At 42.6% G+C, this 14,266-nt stretch overlaps 1 protein-coding gene across 2 annotated transcripts in view; it reads left to right on the top strand.

Annotated features, from left to right (window-relative positions):
* The window catches only part of ABCC4 (ATP binding cassette subfamily C member 4 (PEL blood group)), a 2,280,107-nt gene that overhangs the window by 1,684,032 nt on the left and 581,809 nt on the right, over positions 1–14,266 (top strand). For both annotated transcript variants that reach the window (XM_069639145.1, XM_069639144.1), the window contains exon 21: positions 12,528–12,678. In XM_069639145.1, the coding sequence (XP_069495246.1) occupies positions 12,528–12,678 (151 nt within the window). The remainder of the gene's footprint in view (positions 1–12,527; positions 12,679–14,266) is intronic.

The following is a 14,266-nucleotide window of genomic DNA, read 5'->3' as shown; positions in this document are numbered from 1 at the left end:
CTGGGCAGCCCTTGTTCAGTCTCTTCTGTGGCGGTCAAGGGAAAACCTACTGCAAGGGAAGACTTTCACCACCACTGCAGTAGAGGCCACTCTCAGCATGGACGCATCTCTGACGGAGTTGGGGGCTCACCTCCTTCATCAGACTGCGTACAGCATGTGGTCCCCAGCAGTAGCAACCAACCACGTAAAGCTGTAGGAACTGCTAGCAGTGTCCAAAGTCATGAAGGCATTCCAAACATACCTCCAGGCGAAGACAGTACTAGTCCTCACGGACAGTACCACGGCCATGTATTACCTGAACAAACAGGGGGGCACTCACTCTCCAGTGCTATCCAAACTGTCACAGAACATATGGAAATGGGCTTTCAAACACAAGATGTTCCTCCTGTCACAACACGTTCCAGGGGAACTCAATCTTCTGGCGGATGTACTCCGCAGAGACTTCACACTACCTGCAGTGTACGAGTGGTGATTGCACGAAGACATTGTTCTCAATGCCTTTGCAGACTGGGGCTTCCCAGAGATCGACTTGTTCACCACTCTGGAGAATGCACAATGCCCAGATTACGCCTCCAGGTACCAGGACTTTGGATAACCTGGTCACGGAAATTTGTTTACGCTCCCCCCCGACTCCACCTCTCAACAAGATAGTGCACAAGATGCACCAGGAACCAGTCCTGATTTCTGGTGGCCCCGATGTGGGCCCGCCAACCTTGGTTCTCTCATCACATGGCAATATCAGTCTACCCTCCCAGGAAGCTGCCATGCCCGTACAACATGCTGTCACAAGACAGGGGGGAAACACTTCATCCATGCCCACAAACTCTCAACTTGGCAGCCAGGCTCCTGAGGTCATATAATTGGGGCAGCTCCAACTCCCTCAAAGATGCATGGACATACTTAGGGAAGCACGAAAACCTAACACCAGACATTGCTAATCCAGCACATGGAAATGCTTTGTCATCTGGTGGAATGGCAAGGGCATCAATCCTATTGAATGCACACCAACACATATTGTCCTGTACCTAACTCACCTGCTAGATTCAGGCCTGATTTTTAATTCCTCAAAAGTCCACTTAGCTGCACTTTCAGCATACACCACATCCCAGAAGAAGGTTTTGTGGTGGAAAATTCCAATAATCAAGGCATTTATGGAGGTGGTTAAAAAGACTTCATCCCCTTATTTCCAACCCCGCTCCCGGGTGGGACCTGAACGTTGTACTTACTCGACTAATGGGGCCTCCCTTTGAACCTATGCATAAGGCTAGCCTTAAAGCCCTTAGCTACAAGACCGCCTTCTTGGTGGCAATCACATCAATAAGGAGCGTTGGTGAACTGCAGGCCCCGTCAGTTCAAGAGCCATTTGTCACGATTCACAAGGATAAGGTGGTACTGCGCGCTCACCCACAAGTTGCGCAGACATTTATTTCAAAGTTCCATTTGAACCAATCAATAGAACTACCCACCTTTTTCCAGAACCCCACTAACGTGGCAGAAAGAAGCCTCCACACACTTGATATGAGGAGAGCAGTGATCTATTATCTAGAGAAGACATAACCACTAAGAAAAACAAACCAGTTTTTCGTTTCAGTGGCAGCAGGCAGAGAAGGGGACCCTGTCTCTAAATCATCTATTTCAAAGTGGTTTGCAAACTGCATCACAATGTGCTACACACTTGCTAAGAGAGATCTACCCTTCAAGCCTAGAACACACTCTACTCGGGGCACGGGGCCTTCCATAGCATTCATTGCAAATGTTCCTCTTAAGTCCATTTGTAAAGCAGCAACCTGGAGTTCTGTACACACCTTTACACAACACTACTGCCCAGATACACACTCTAAGTCTGATTCTCAGGTGGGAAAAGCAGTGCTAAGACATCTCTTTGCTACTGTTCCTTCACACATCCCACCACCATCTCTGGGTACTGCTCGCTAGTCTATGCACAGCATGTGATTCTACGCGGACTAACAAGCATCAGAAGACATGCATTACTTAATGTAATAGCATTTCTGATGATTTTATCGGCTTAGATTGACATGCACCCACCCTTCCTCCCCTCATGGAGTAGAAGGAACATAGACAATTTACACCTTCTCTCTCTGTACTCACTCACAATGGTCATAAGGTTCCCTCATGGCAGAAAAAACACAATCAGAGGGACCTCGATGCATGAGGGATTTTGGGTACACTACACGTCACGTTAGGGATAGTGTTACAGTCACGCCCATGTCGACGTCCCCTTTTGATCCTCGACAGAAAGATGCAATACTCTGCGATTACCACTAGATGTCGGACTATATGCACAGCATGTGAATCTAAGCAGATACAATCATCAGAAATGCTATTACGTATAATTTTTTTAATGATAAGCAACTCACCTTTTGTCTAGATTATTTGAGTTGCTAATTTGCTTTCTTGAGATAACAGCTGCCATTTTGTTGTCCTGTATTATTTATGGTTTTATTGATGTTATAGCATTTGGTGATGTCACAACGTAATTAGGTAAGGATGTAATACATTGCATGTTATGTGTAGTTCAATGTATTATCTCTGGCATCCTTTTTGTTCTCAATTTAACAATTGTATTAGTTACGCTCACCTGGTATCCACGGAGCGCCACACGATACTGGATGGAGGTCTAAGCGCTATCCCGGGCCCCTCTCTGCTTGGTTATGTGCCAGACGTTGGGTAGCGCCTTTGTTTTTTTAACTCTCCGTCTTGCGTCTCTGTGCAGGGGTGTATGGTTGGTGCTGGCATTCCGTGGACCTAATGGCTTCACTGGTCCGTGTGCCTTTATGTCGGGACCAGACTGGCTGTGACTCCGACTCTGCTTGCTGTCTTCCAGGTGAGTTATAATGTCTTTTCCGTCTTTATTCTGTCTTTCTTTCCCTCCATTTTCTCTGTCTTCTCAGCGTCTTGCTCCACTACGCTGTTCCCTAACAATGTCTCTCTTGTTTTCACAGGGATGGTTGCAATCCCGGAGTCCGGCGAAGACCACGGTGAGTTATTGATGCGCAGAGCACTGCGCTGTTTATTGGTGTTAATTGCTAACCTGTTTTCTCTTCCCTTCTTTGTACAGGTTGCAGTGATGTTCTGGAGTGATGAGTGATCGAAGCGCTGCTTGCCCAGATAAGTGCTTTGTTAATGCTGACCTTGTTTCTTCTCCCTTGCAGGTTGCGGTGAAACCCGGAGATGGGCGAGGTAAGAGAAGCATAGGGTGCTGCCAGGACTCGCTGCTTGCTCAGTTAAGAATTGTTATTAATGCTGTCTTTGTTTCTTTACCTTTGCAGGTTGCGGCGAACTCCGGAGATGGGCGAGGTAAGCGAAGGATGGATTCAAGACCGGTTACTTTACAGGTAAGTGTTCTTGCTAGCCTATGCTGTTCTTGTTCTTTCAGGTTATTAATGGAATCCAGATCTAGGGCTTCAGGATCGGGCTGCCGGAGAAGCAGATGAGCAGGAGCTGGACACGGTGAGCGTTACGCTGCAGGACTGCAGAATAACGCAAAGCGTGTTCTGCTGTTTGGGTGTGGTTTAAATAGCTCAGGTAAAGTAGTTCCAGGCCCAGCCACACCCAAAACACTAGACAGCATGGCTTGGTTCTAAAGAACTGAGCTGTATAATAGGCCTCCATGTTGGATTAAGGTCCAAAACTGGTATTGCTTTATTCCTGATAATGAGCCTGGCACCGAAAGGTGCCAGGACTGACTCCATGTATGTTTCTGATGGAGTTTTAAGGCCCTTGGGGCCAGTGTGAAGGGCTTTAGCCCCACTGCTGCCAGGGGGCTATTATACCTGAGGGCAGTCAGGGGCATGGGTCGTGACAGTTACATGTTGCGAATATATACATAAACTATATACAGTTATTTGTCCATTATGCTTATGTGGTGGTGTGTTGCCTCTCTTACATGTTTATATTGTAGTAATATAGATGCATTACATCTCATTGGCTTCTATGTGCCTGCCATATCATAATGGCAATTGTGTAATTCATATCTTTCTAATCCTAATTTTTATCAAGCGGTATTATTTTGCCTACTTTATAAAACAATACCTCTTTTGCATACCAATACTATTAGGAAACACAGTCAATTGTTATTGCAATTCCTTCATGTTGATGAACAGTGCCTATTGCTTATTTGTCATTGTGAAAGTTATTGCATGCTTATTAATCAGTTTTATATTTCATTATTATGTGCTTGTGTGTGTTGGCTCAAAACCTATATGAGCTCAACATGTCATATGTTTCTATTTTGTACATTATTACAATTATTTTATAGAGTGCATTCATGTTTTGAGTTGATATTGATAAAGTGAGGCCATATTGATAAACAGTGTATTTTACAAAGTAGTCATTGCTAATGATATCTTCTGTTAATTAATAAATATTACATATGCATATGTAAAAATTGTATGTATTAGATACCGGGCCTATTACTGTTCATTCCATATGTTGCTGTTCCATTCCTTTTGCATGCTTTTGTAATCGGAAAACATCTAAGTGTAGTGGGAGCACAGGATTCAAAAGAACCAGTGGCTGCTCATTGAAATATCACCAGATCGACGATAAAAAAGAACCTACATTTGAAGGAGTAAGAGTTGCCAAAGCAGATGTCACAAGGGGCAATTGTGAACAGAAACTGAAGCGACCAGAAGCCCAGATTATTTGCCAAGTCCGAATGGTGCAGTATGGTCTGAAGTCAGAACACGAGATGAATTTGTTTCTAAAACAACTGTAATAATGTATACTATAGAAATATATCATGTGTGCTGAAGCGCATACAGTTGTTTGTTGAAATTGCACATGTATAACTAAGGAGTGGAACTGCAACATATGAGTGAGCAATAATAGATCCAATAGCTAATGCATGCAATTATAGCATAGCTATATGTACCATTTTTAATATGGAGGAGATGATATTAACAATGACAACTTAGTAAGAGTTGTCATTGTTGTTTGTTGGAATTACAAAAGTATGGAAAAGCAACATATGGAATGAACAATAATAATTCTGTATCTAATACAGTTTTAACAAATCTATGTATAAAATTGATGAATACACAAGAGACATCATTAACAAGGTTTATCAATATGACCTCACTTCATCAATATCAACTCTATAAAATAATTGTAATAATGTACAAAATAGAAACATATATCACATGTTTGAGCTCAGATAATTTATTTGAAAATGTACAAGTATTGCAGAGAAATGGATCAGCACCAAATGGAATCAATAATAAAAGGTTTGGTATCCAACACACACAAGCACAACGTAATGAAATGTAAATTGTATTCATAGGCATGAGATAACATTTACATGATTAATCAGTGGGCACTGTTCATCAACATGAAGGAATTAAAATGTCTTGATATGTTTGGTTTGCGAAAGATGTATTGTTTTACAAAGTAGGCAAAATAATATTTGATAATAAATGATGATTCAAAAGATACAATTATGAATTACACAATTGCTATTATGATACAGCAGGTATATATATATATGGATGCCAATGAGATGTAATATATAATAGACAAATAACAGTAAATAGTATATTTATTTATTACATTTGTTGGTAGTACCCAGACCGGGAGGTATCACAGCACTAACAATACAGAATTTGGATTAGATGGACACAGTGGGGGTCATTACGAGGTTGGAGGTAAGGGATCGAAAGGACATCAGTACTGGTAATCCCTTACCAACCTATTCCGAGGTCCCTTAGCAGGTCCATTCCTTAACACCTGGTTTTATCAGGTGTTATGGAAGGGACCCATTAAGGGACTTCAGAGCTAATAACGGTATCGCAAATTGCGGTACCGTTATTAGCTCCATCCCCATCCCCATTCCCATTGAGCCCTGTGGGGGCTCGAATGGGAATGGGGAATGGTTCCCGGAATGGGGATTTACCGGGTCCTCCAAGGTTGGAATGACCCAGTAAGTCCCTATTTCGGGAACCCGGACCCGGAATGCGGTAAGGGGGTAGCCATGGTGCTAATAGCACCATGGCTACCTCCAACCTCGTAATGACCCTCAGTGTGGTAAAGTCATACAAAATAGAATGTGAAGCATACATGAAATGGTAGTCGCATTAAGTCATAGATCCAGGTTCAGAGAAAGTAGGGCAGAACGTCTTAGTTAAAGATATTTGTTGAATAGTGAAGTTTTAACTTTCTTGTGGAAGAGTGCATAAGCAGGTTCGTCTTGCATCTGCTGAGGGAGGGCATTCAAGAATATCAGAGTGATGGTAGTGAAGCAGGAGCCCCCAGCTCTCCGTCTAGAAAATCTGGGGATGTTCAGGGGTGGAGATTGCGCAAACTGTGTTTCCTAGTGATACGGTCGGTGAGGGTGGGGGCAGTGTCGTGTAGGCAGCTGTAGTTGATGTGAAGGAGCTTCAATTTGATGCAGGCTTTGATGGGGAGCCAGTGTGCCTTGCGCCTGATGTGGAGATGTGATCGGAACGCTTCAGGCCCCACGCAGCTGTGAGGGCATTATTTTGGAGCAGTTGTAGTTTATTGATATTTTTGGTGGAGGTCCCTGCTAGGATTTATGTATCCGCAACATGTACAAAATACACATTTTAAGCACAAAAAGAATGCCACATGTAATACATTGATCTACGCATAACACTCAATGTATTACATTATCACGTAATAACATTGTGATATCATCAAACATTGCAACATCAACAGAACCATAAATATGGCAACAAAATGGCAGCTGATGTCCACATGGCGCACCGCCAAGTAAGCCAATCGGCGACTTGCACACTCATGACAAAACGTGAGTTGCTTATCATTAAACAAATTAATGATAGGGTAGATTACAATATTATGGATACCCTAAGCCTAATCCCTAATAAGAAAAGGTAATACAAGTTCACAGTTTGTTTCACAGATACCACCTTTATGTTAGCAAAACATTATTCCATTAGAAGGACAGTATATCATGAGATGCATAGAAGTTTAAAAGTAATCATGGAGGCTAACAGAACTTTTTAAATTAATTTCTGTAAAACACATAATTTCAAAACCGATTATAACACATCATTTATCAGCCTTGAAAAAGCCATATTGGCGAAACAACAAGCATGTGCATAGTGATCTCACAGAATTTTGAATGGCACAAGACCTTGAATAAAATACTTAATTTGTAACATTCATGGGACTGATCCAATCTTTGATGTATTTATCATGACCATTTAGTGACATAAAAGTTACAATGTACTAGGAATTTTATTAATGGAATAGCAAAAGTGAAACCTGATGTCTATTGTGTGTCCAGAGTGAGACATTCTTTAGGAATTGTTGTCTTTCATTTCATAAAGCTGGGGACCACCTTAATTGAAGTTACTTTAAAAAAAAATGAAAACTCTTTATTGTTTTTTACACACAACGAGAGACTTAACATTCAATACTGCACACCGTGCCGGGAGTATTTAACAGCATCAATGTCTTGGCGCACGCTCCTGGTTTTCTGCACTCGGATCTCTTATTCCTTACAACTGTCCAGGTATTTCCACTCTTAGGGTTACCTGGGCTTAAGTTCATCCCCTTTCGTTCTGATCTGCTCTCGCCCTACTAGCACTCTCCACTTCCTACTGCATCTGTGTCTGCATTTTCTTGTTAGCTGGGATTGTCCGTGTTGTTTCCGTCCTTGGGTGCAAACAGCTCCTGTACCGTTGAGTACCATGCAGTATCTTATTGCTGTTTTCGTGTGCCCCTCTCGGCAATGCTGTGGTCCATACAGTTGTTTCAGCCAGTGTCCATCTCTTTAAATCTGCCCACCATGCCTCAACTGTCGGGCCATTGGTAGTTTTCCAAGCTATCGCTATTCGGCGCTTCGCTAGTATGCTCATCAGTCTTTCATTTTGGCTAGGTGTGCTCTTGGCTTGCCACCTCTTGGGAACAGCCCCCGCAGGTAGGATTCCGGTGACCATGCCTGCAATGTATTCCACTCTCAGCTGCTTTTGCCTTAATGTTGTTCCAGGATTTCGTTATTACCAGGCAGGTCCAGAAAAGGCTCCTATGAACTGCTGGTGATCTGGCATCTATTAGATGTGTTCCTATTGTAGCCTACAACACCGATTTGTAAACTGTGCAGCTTTTTACCCAATTTCTCACAGAAAGTGCATTGTAAAATACGCAATTTTAACGTACTATTTAAAAAAAAGAAAGTCTCATGGGACAACACTCCGAACCCTCCTTGGTTAGGTGGGGCATCTACAATATGCTTGGTCACTCACACACATTCAGTGAAATGTCCACAACCCTCTGTTTGCAAAAGTTATCAGCCATTGTTGTGTGTTGGTGATGCTGGCAGTGTGAATAAGGAGCTGCTGATGAAATGTGCCACTGAGGCACTATGCAGGGAGGGCAGTGCTGCTTGGTCAGGATGAGAGGGTGCTGGGACTGAGGGCTACATGTGCAGAATGTTCATGAGCAGAGACGGACATGGTTTCGTCCTGAGAGGACACTCTTTTTCTCATCACTGGTGGATGCTGTGGAAGAGGGTTCTCTGTAAGCTGACCTGTGAACATTAGGACTAGTCGGAACATGCTTCCTTTTCTCGTGCTTGTGATTTGCCATGGTCACCAAAGAGCAAACCTTTTTTGGTGTACCCCTCTTCACTTATGTATTACATATGATGTACATCATTGAAGCCCTGCCCCCTTCCTTGCCTTCCCTTACAGGAAGCCGAAGTGCTCACTGGCTAATGACGAAGTTGGCTCTGTTTGGGCTCAGTGTCAGGATGTCCCCTGCACTGCCGAAACCTCATACGGGTACCCATGCCTGCCTTACCCCATCTGCAAGAGCTGACACATGAACATCGAGCAGAGATTCTTTGTGTTATCCCAACATGTTTAATTCCTGTGATCAATGAGGGCTTTCTTTGGGAGGTATGTGTTTGGTTTTAATAGACATCCTTTCATTGGATAAAAAATGACAAAACTAGTAATCACTAATGAGGAGACACCTTATGAGTGTTGAGGTTGTGATTCTAGCTTTGACAGTCGGTCCTTAAAAGAGGACTTTAGTGGGTGGAGGATTAAAATACCAGCCGAGGACCTCTCAACATGATCCAGTGGGAGTTTGTATTAATGTTTGGGTGGTAATAACCGTTGCTGGAAATTTGGTCACGCACGGTCATTGAGCTACCCGCACATGGCATCCTTCTCCAAGCCTAATCGGACCAGTTTGGGGATAAACTCCAGCTCATCGTATGGTGCCCCACCTTGGTGTGAGCAGCTATAGATGTTTGTGTTCTGATGAGAAAGATACCTGATAAAGGTATACCTGATGAAGATTAACAGTTCATAACTGATTTATTTCCTACTGTTTATTTTCTGAATAGCTTATACAGTTTGTCCCTGTTGTCGAACACTGCTGTCAACCTCACTTTCTATACCTGGGTCTCCTAGGTCAGAGTTCGACTTCAGTTTGAAAAGCAGGATCTGCTTTTCTTTCAGGTACATTTAACATGTTCCCACAATAATTGGTATACATATTGCAGACCTGAAGGTCATAACAAAGCTTGGAAACACGGGTATAATTGCACACATAAAGGGACATGAGTCATTCCTTTAGTGCTTGACCCACTTTGCTGTAATCCTGTTCTCACCAAAACATCATTGCCCCCACAAGCCCTACTTGGGCATGCTGATTTGATGTTTCCTATCTCATCACATTTGGTTATTCTATCTGAAGTTAACTCTCCTACATGTTACATGATCTGTCCACTCAGAATAGCCATGTGTGGCACTGCTCCGAAAACTTAGAGGTAACATCCTCCTTTTATCTAGGTGCTGTATCATCAAAGTAAGTATTTCCTGATATCTCTGGAGGGTACCAAAATCCTACCTTCTCATACAGTCCCCCTGAACTATGAAGTTACATCTGCACCTTTTGGTCTCAGGGCAAAAATGTGCACCTACCTACGATATGCACAGTACACTTGGATCTTACCACCATTTTGTCCCATAAAGAAATTTAGTAATTTAATCCTGATTACAGGTCATTTTCTTAAGAAGTAGAGGCACATTTTTCCACAATACTGGCTTGGTGACTGAATTACTGACCTTGTACTCCACCACTTCTTCAAAGCCCTTCCGGCCGGCCAGACTGTCCATTTAAGGGTCTTTAGGGCAGTACAATCCAGAGAGTACACTCTCACCCTCCCAATTGACCATAAAATCTAAAATGCATCTCACACATAGTCCCATATTGTAAGCTTTGAAGTACCGTTATTGTAGAGGTAGAGGCAGGGCCAGAGTCAGAAATAATTTGTAAACATACAACAGAGGACTAATTGAAAGTGCATGTGTTCACACTAAAAACACTTCTTTTCCGAAGACACAGGTTCGTTACCGGGAAAATGTGATCTGGTCTGAGAAGCATTTATCCCCAACACACTGAGCTCCCTTCACCTATGCACAAGAGATAGGTCCAAAATGGTGTCAAGCCCATTCGCTGTCTCCGTCCACAGAGTCATGTACACAAGGTGGCAGGGCTAAAGACACAAAGGGAGAGTTGTATAACAGGAACACCAAACAAGTTATGTTACAGAAGGAAAAAAGGACCAACACCTGAATCACGTTAGGAAAGGGAGGTCCTCAGGTTAGGACCCAATAGGAGGAAGGTGGTCTACCAGTAGGGTGTGGGCGTTTGGACAGAGTAAAGTACAGTGCAGGTGGCTGAAGGAAGGAGATTAATGAGGAGCAGATGTTGGAGGTCGAAAGGCAAAGTGGAGGCTGTGAGGTTGGGGAGGAGGTGGTGTGTTGGGAAACCAAGAGTGAAGAGGAGGTGACGGAGCATTAGGTGGTGGTGAGGAGGAGCAACTGGAGTGTGAAGGAAGGAGCAAAAGAACATAGGGAGGTGGTGAGGAGGAAGTGAAGAGTAAGACGGTGGTGAGGAAGACCAGCAGGAGGCGTGACAAAGGGAGTCCCCAGAAAGTTTGAGGAAGTACCAAGAGAGTTGAAGTACATTTTTAAGGAGAAATGGCGAAAGATATTGTGAGAGAAGAGCAGGAGGAGCAGACGCGAGTGGAATACCTCATGGTTATAGAGGAGGAGCAAACACACTGGAACATTGACAAGTGTGTGAGAAGGAGGAGTGGATGCAAAAACACATGGTGAGGCATGAAAGAGGTCATAGGAGGAAGAAACTAGTGAAACAGTGAGAGGCAGAGCAGAGAATGGAGCGAGGGAGCTCCTTAGGAACAATGTTGTTTCAGAATGGCAGGGGAGCCTGGAAAGGCAGGGTGGCCGGGAGCAAAGAGATCTTCCTTAACGGAAGGTAAGGCCTTAGATACACCCAGCCTCCTGACCTCCTTAGTTTTCAGCTCATGGCCAAACTAAAGGTCCTGCGCCACCTCTCCTGATGCTGTTTCGACATGCAGCTGAGATCTACTGAATGCCCTGTGACCACATTGCTAGATCTAGGGAGAACCACATAACCAGGAAGAGAAGAAGCCAATAAATACCAAAGAAACCAAGAGACCAGAAATAGGTTCATGGCCACCTTAACCTCGCACTAGACTGTGAATGTCTGAAGTATCTCTGGGATGGACCCTGTAATGAGACAATTTAATTTAACAGGAGAGCTTAAAATTTGACTTGCTCCTCTCTACAGTGGAACCGCTGAGGAGCCTTCCTTTGTTTTATGTTGCTTTCATTTTCCGTTGAGTCTGTATACCCAGAGATCCTTTGTTTCCACCTTATGAGTCATACAGGAGTCTTCAAGTGTTGGAGTTATAAACCTAGGGGTTTGGGGCCGTGTTTATGTAATATTGGGAATTACAATAATCTTGAATAAAACCTTATGTAAAACATGAAACTCAATTACTGGCACTTGCCTTGCTGATTACTCGTTTTCGAAACACATGACAATCATAAAGTCTAACCCTTATTTCAGCAGACTAGCAGAGACAATTGACATATTAGATATGGCTTTCCCTATTACAACCTAACGTATTCCGTCTTGATATCGGTCTCATATTGAACACTGGGCAGAAACATGTCAGAGTAATACAAATTGGAAGTTATTATTTTCAGTTTTTAAAAAAAAAAGAACTCTTGAGTTTTTATTTTCATGTTGACATCATCTATGTTGTCCATATTTGTGTTTTTTGCAGAACTGAGGAGCTGTCATGTGACAATGCAGGATAAAAAAAATTCTTTTGGCGAAGACTGCATAATAGGAATATTCTAGTTGTGTTTTGGGATTAATTAAGGATCTCTAGTTCTTGTTTATTTGATGTATAAAACACTCAATTATAAACAGTATAACTTATTAAAAGACTCACACTATATAAAACGGGACAACCAGGTACAATTACAGTGTATGGGGTATGCCCACTGTGTGTTGAGTGAATTGATGCACCACATTTTTTGCATTGGCACATTTTGTATTTGGGCTACGGTAAATTACATTTGCAACCAAACAAGTGCTTGGTTGTTTTACATACCATGTTTACATTGATATGGTGACCCTTCCTGAATAATTAATGCATTGTTTTTGTGTTACAGACTGTCCTGCAGATCATTGGCATTATAGCAGTGGCAGCAGCAATCATTCCTTGGATACTTATTCCCTTAGTGCCTTTAGGAATTGTTTTCTACTTTCTAAGACGATACTTTTTGGAAACATCCCGAGATGTTAAGCGTCTGGAATCAACCAGTAGGTACTTTTTCTCTTTGTGTGAATTAACATGTATTAATGTCCAATCATACTGATTGGCATGTATGTCATTTTAAAACTGTATAACTATGTTGTTGTTTCTTGCACATTGCAATTTTTCATTTTGATCATTTCTGTAAAACAGCAAAACATGAGGGAAAGCAGAGTCCAGCCAGTTGATTAGTGTACAAAGATAATTAGTGGGAAGATAATTTGCCATAAGAAACTAATACAAAAGCATTACAACGAAGATAAGATGAATTTTAGTTTTTTTATTGCATGGACAATGAGTAGGTCTTTATAGCGTCTAGCGAATAGTTTTTCCCAAAAGTGTAGCCCAAGTTATACTAAACTCAATCAAAATGATCAACTGTATATATTGCATTTCACTATAATAACACTAATTATGTAACTCTTGAGAACACCTAAAATACAAAAATGTAGAATGTGACTATGATGGCTGATGACCTTCAAGCCCATATTGGTCTCTTCTTTATTATCAGACCATATGTAGCTGTTTTTTTACCAGCATTGTTTCTTGCCTTATAATTCAGCTATTATATTTGGTAAAACCACAACCCATTTAACTGTACAGAGGGTAACAATATTAGGTCAATCTAACTTCATATTACATCTTACACAGTAGAGTAGTACCATGGAGTACTATCCATGCACATGAATTACTACATTTGAGGACAAGTTACATTATGGCTTACAAAGAAAAAGGAGCCACTAGTTCACTCCCAAAAATGAGATATTTGACAAAAAATATAGAACACCTGACACTGACCACAAGTCTGCACACTCAAACCAGTCCGTCTGCTGCTGCCCGCAAGAGATTGGCCAACCCCTCTTCTCCATATGCTCTGCCTCCAGACATGGAAGGGAGTTAATTGGGCGCTTTTGGCAAACACATTCTGTACACCGCAGCCACCACCGTTAAGGCCACTAACTCCCTTGCTATCCTATCCGGATACGATCGGGAACTGAGGTACAAGATGGGACCTATCCTAGATTTCTTGCCTGATGACAAGAAGGAGGAAGCTTTCAAACTACTTCACGAGCGATACGCTGCATCTGATCACTACATCTCAGTGGCAGTTGTTTTTCAAGTTCAAATGAAAACTGTTCTAATGTTACTGAGGTTCCCAGCCTGACGACGAGGAATAGTAAAACAGCATGTGAAACAGCGCATTGTGCCCAGCAGTGTGTTCGGTGTTACGGGGGGGAAGGTGCTGACTGTTTGTGCTCCATGCTACGATCCTCAAGGACATTCTGTTGTCCCTCTACTGTTTCTTGGATCATCTTACAGCCCGCCTTCAGCCCGCTTCCAGCCACAAACCTACTTAATCATTGCGCATGCGCGGTGTGCCCAGCAGTGTGTTAGGTTTTTGGTGGAGCGGTTGCACAGTGGGGTCTACTCGGAGACCATGGTATGTACTGCTCTAAATTAAATCGCGCTGTGCAGTATAACAATCTGCTTTCACCGCTCAACTTCTGCTTGCATTTATGAATGCTGTAACTTGATTTCCAACCAACTATCTGATGCATGCCACGCCCTCGCCACATGAACTAAAATTTGCGGCGG

The sequence above is a fragment of the Ambystoma mexicanum genome, chromosome 7q (genome assembly GCF_040938575.1).
Source record: "Ambystoma mexicanum isolate Mex_15411 chromosome 7q, UKY_AmexF1_1, whole genome shotgun sequence".
Lineage (NCBI taxonomy): Eukaryota > Metazoa > Chordata > Amphibia > Caudata > Ambystomatidae > Ambystoma > Ambystoma mexicanum.
The sequence above is the reverse complement of the archived record's forward strand: the minus strand, read 5'-3'. Positions and strand labels throughout refer to the sequence as shown.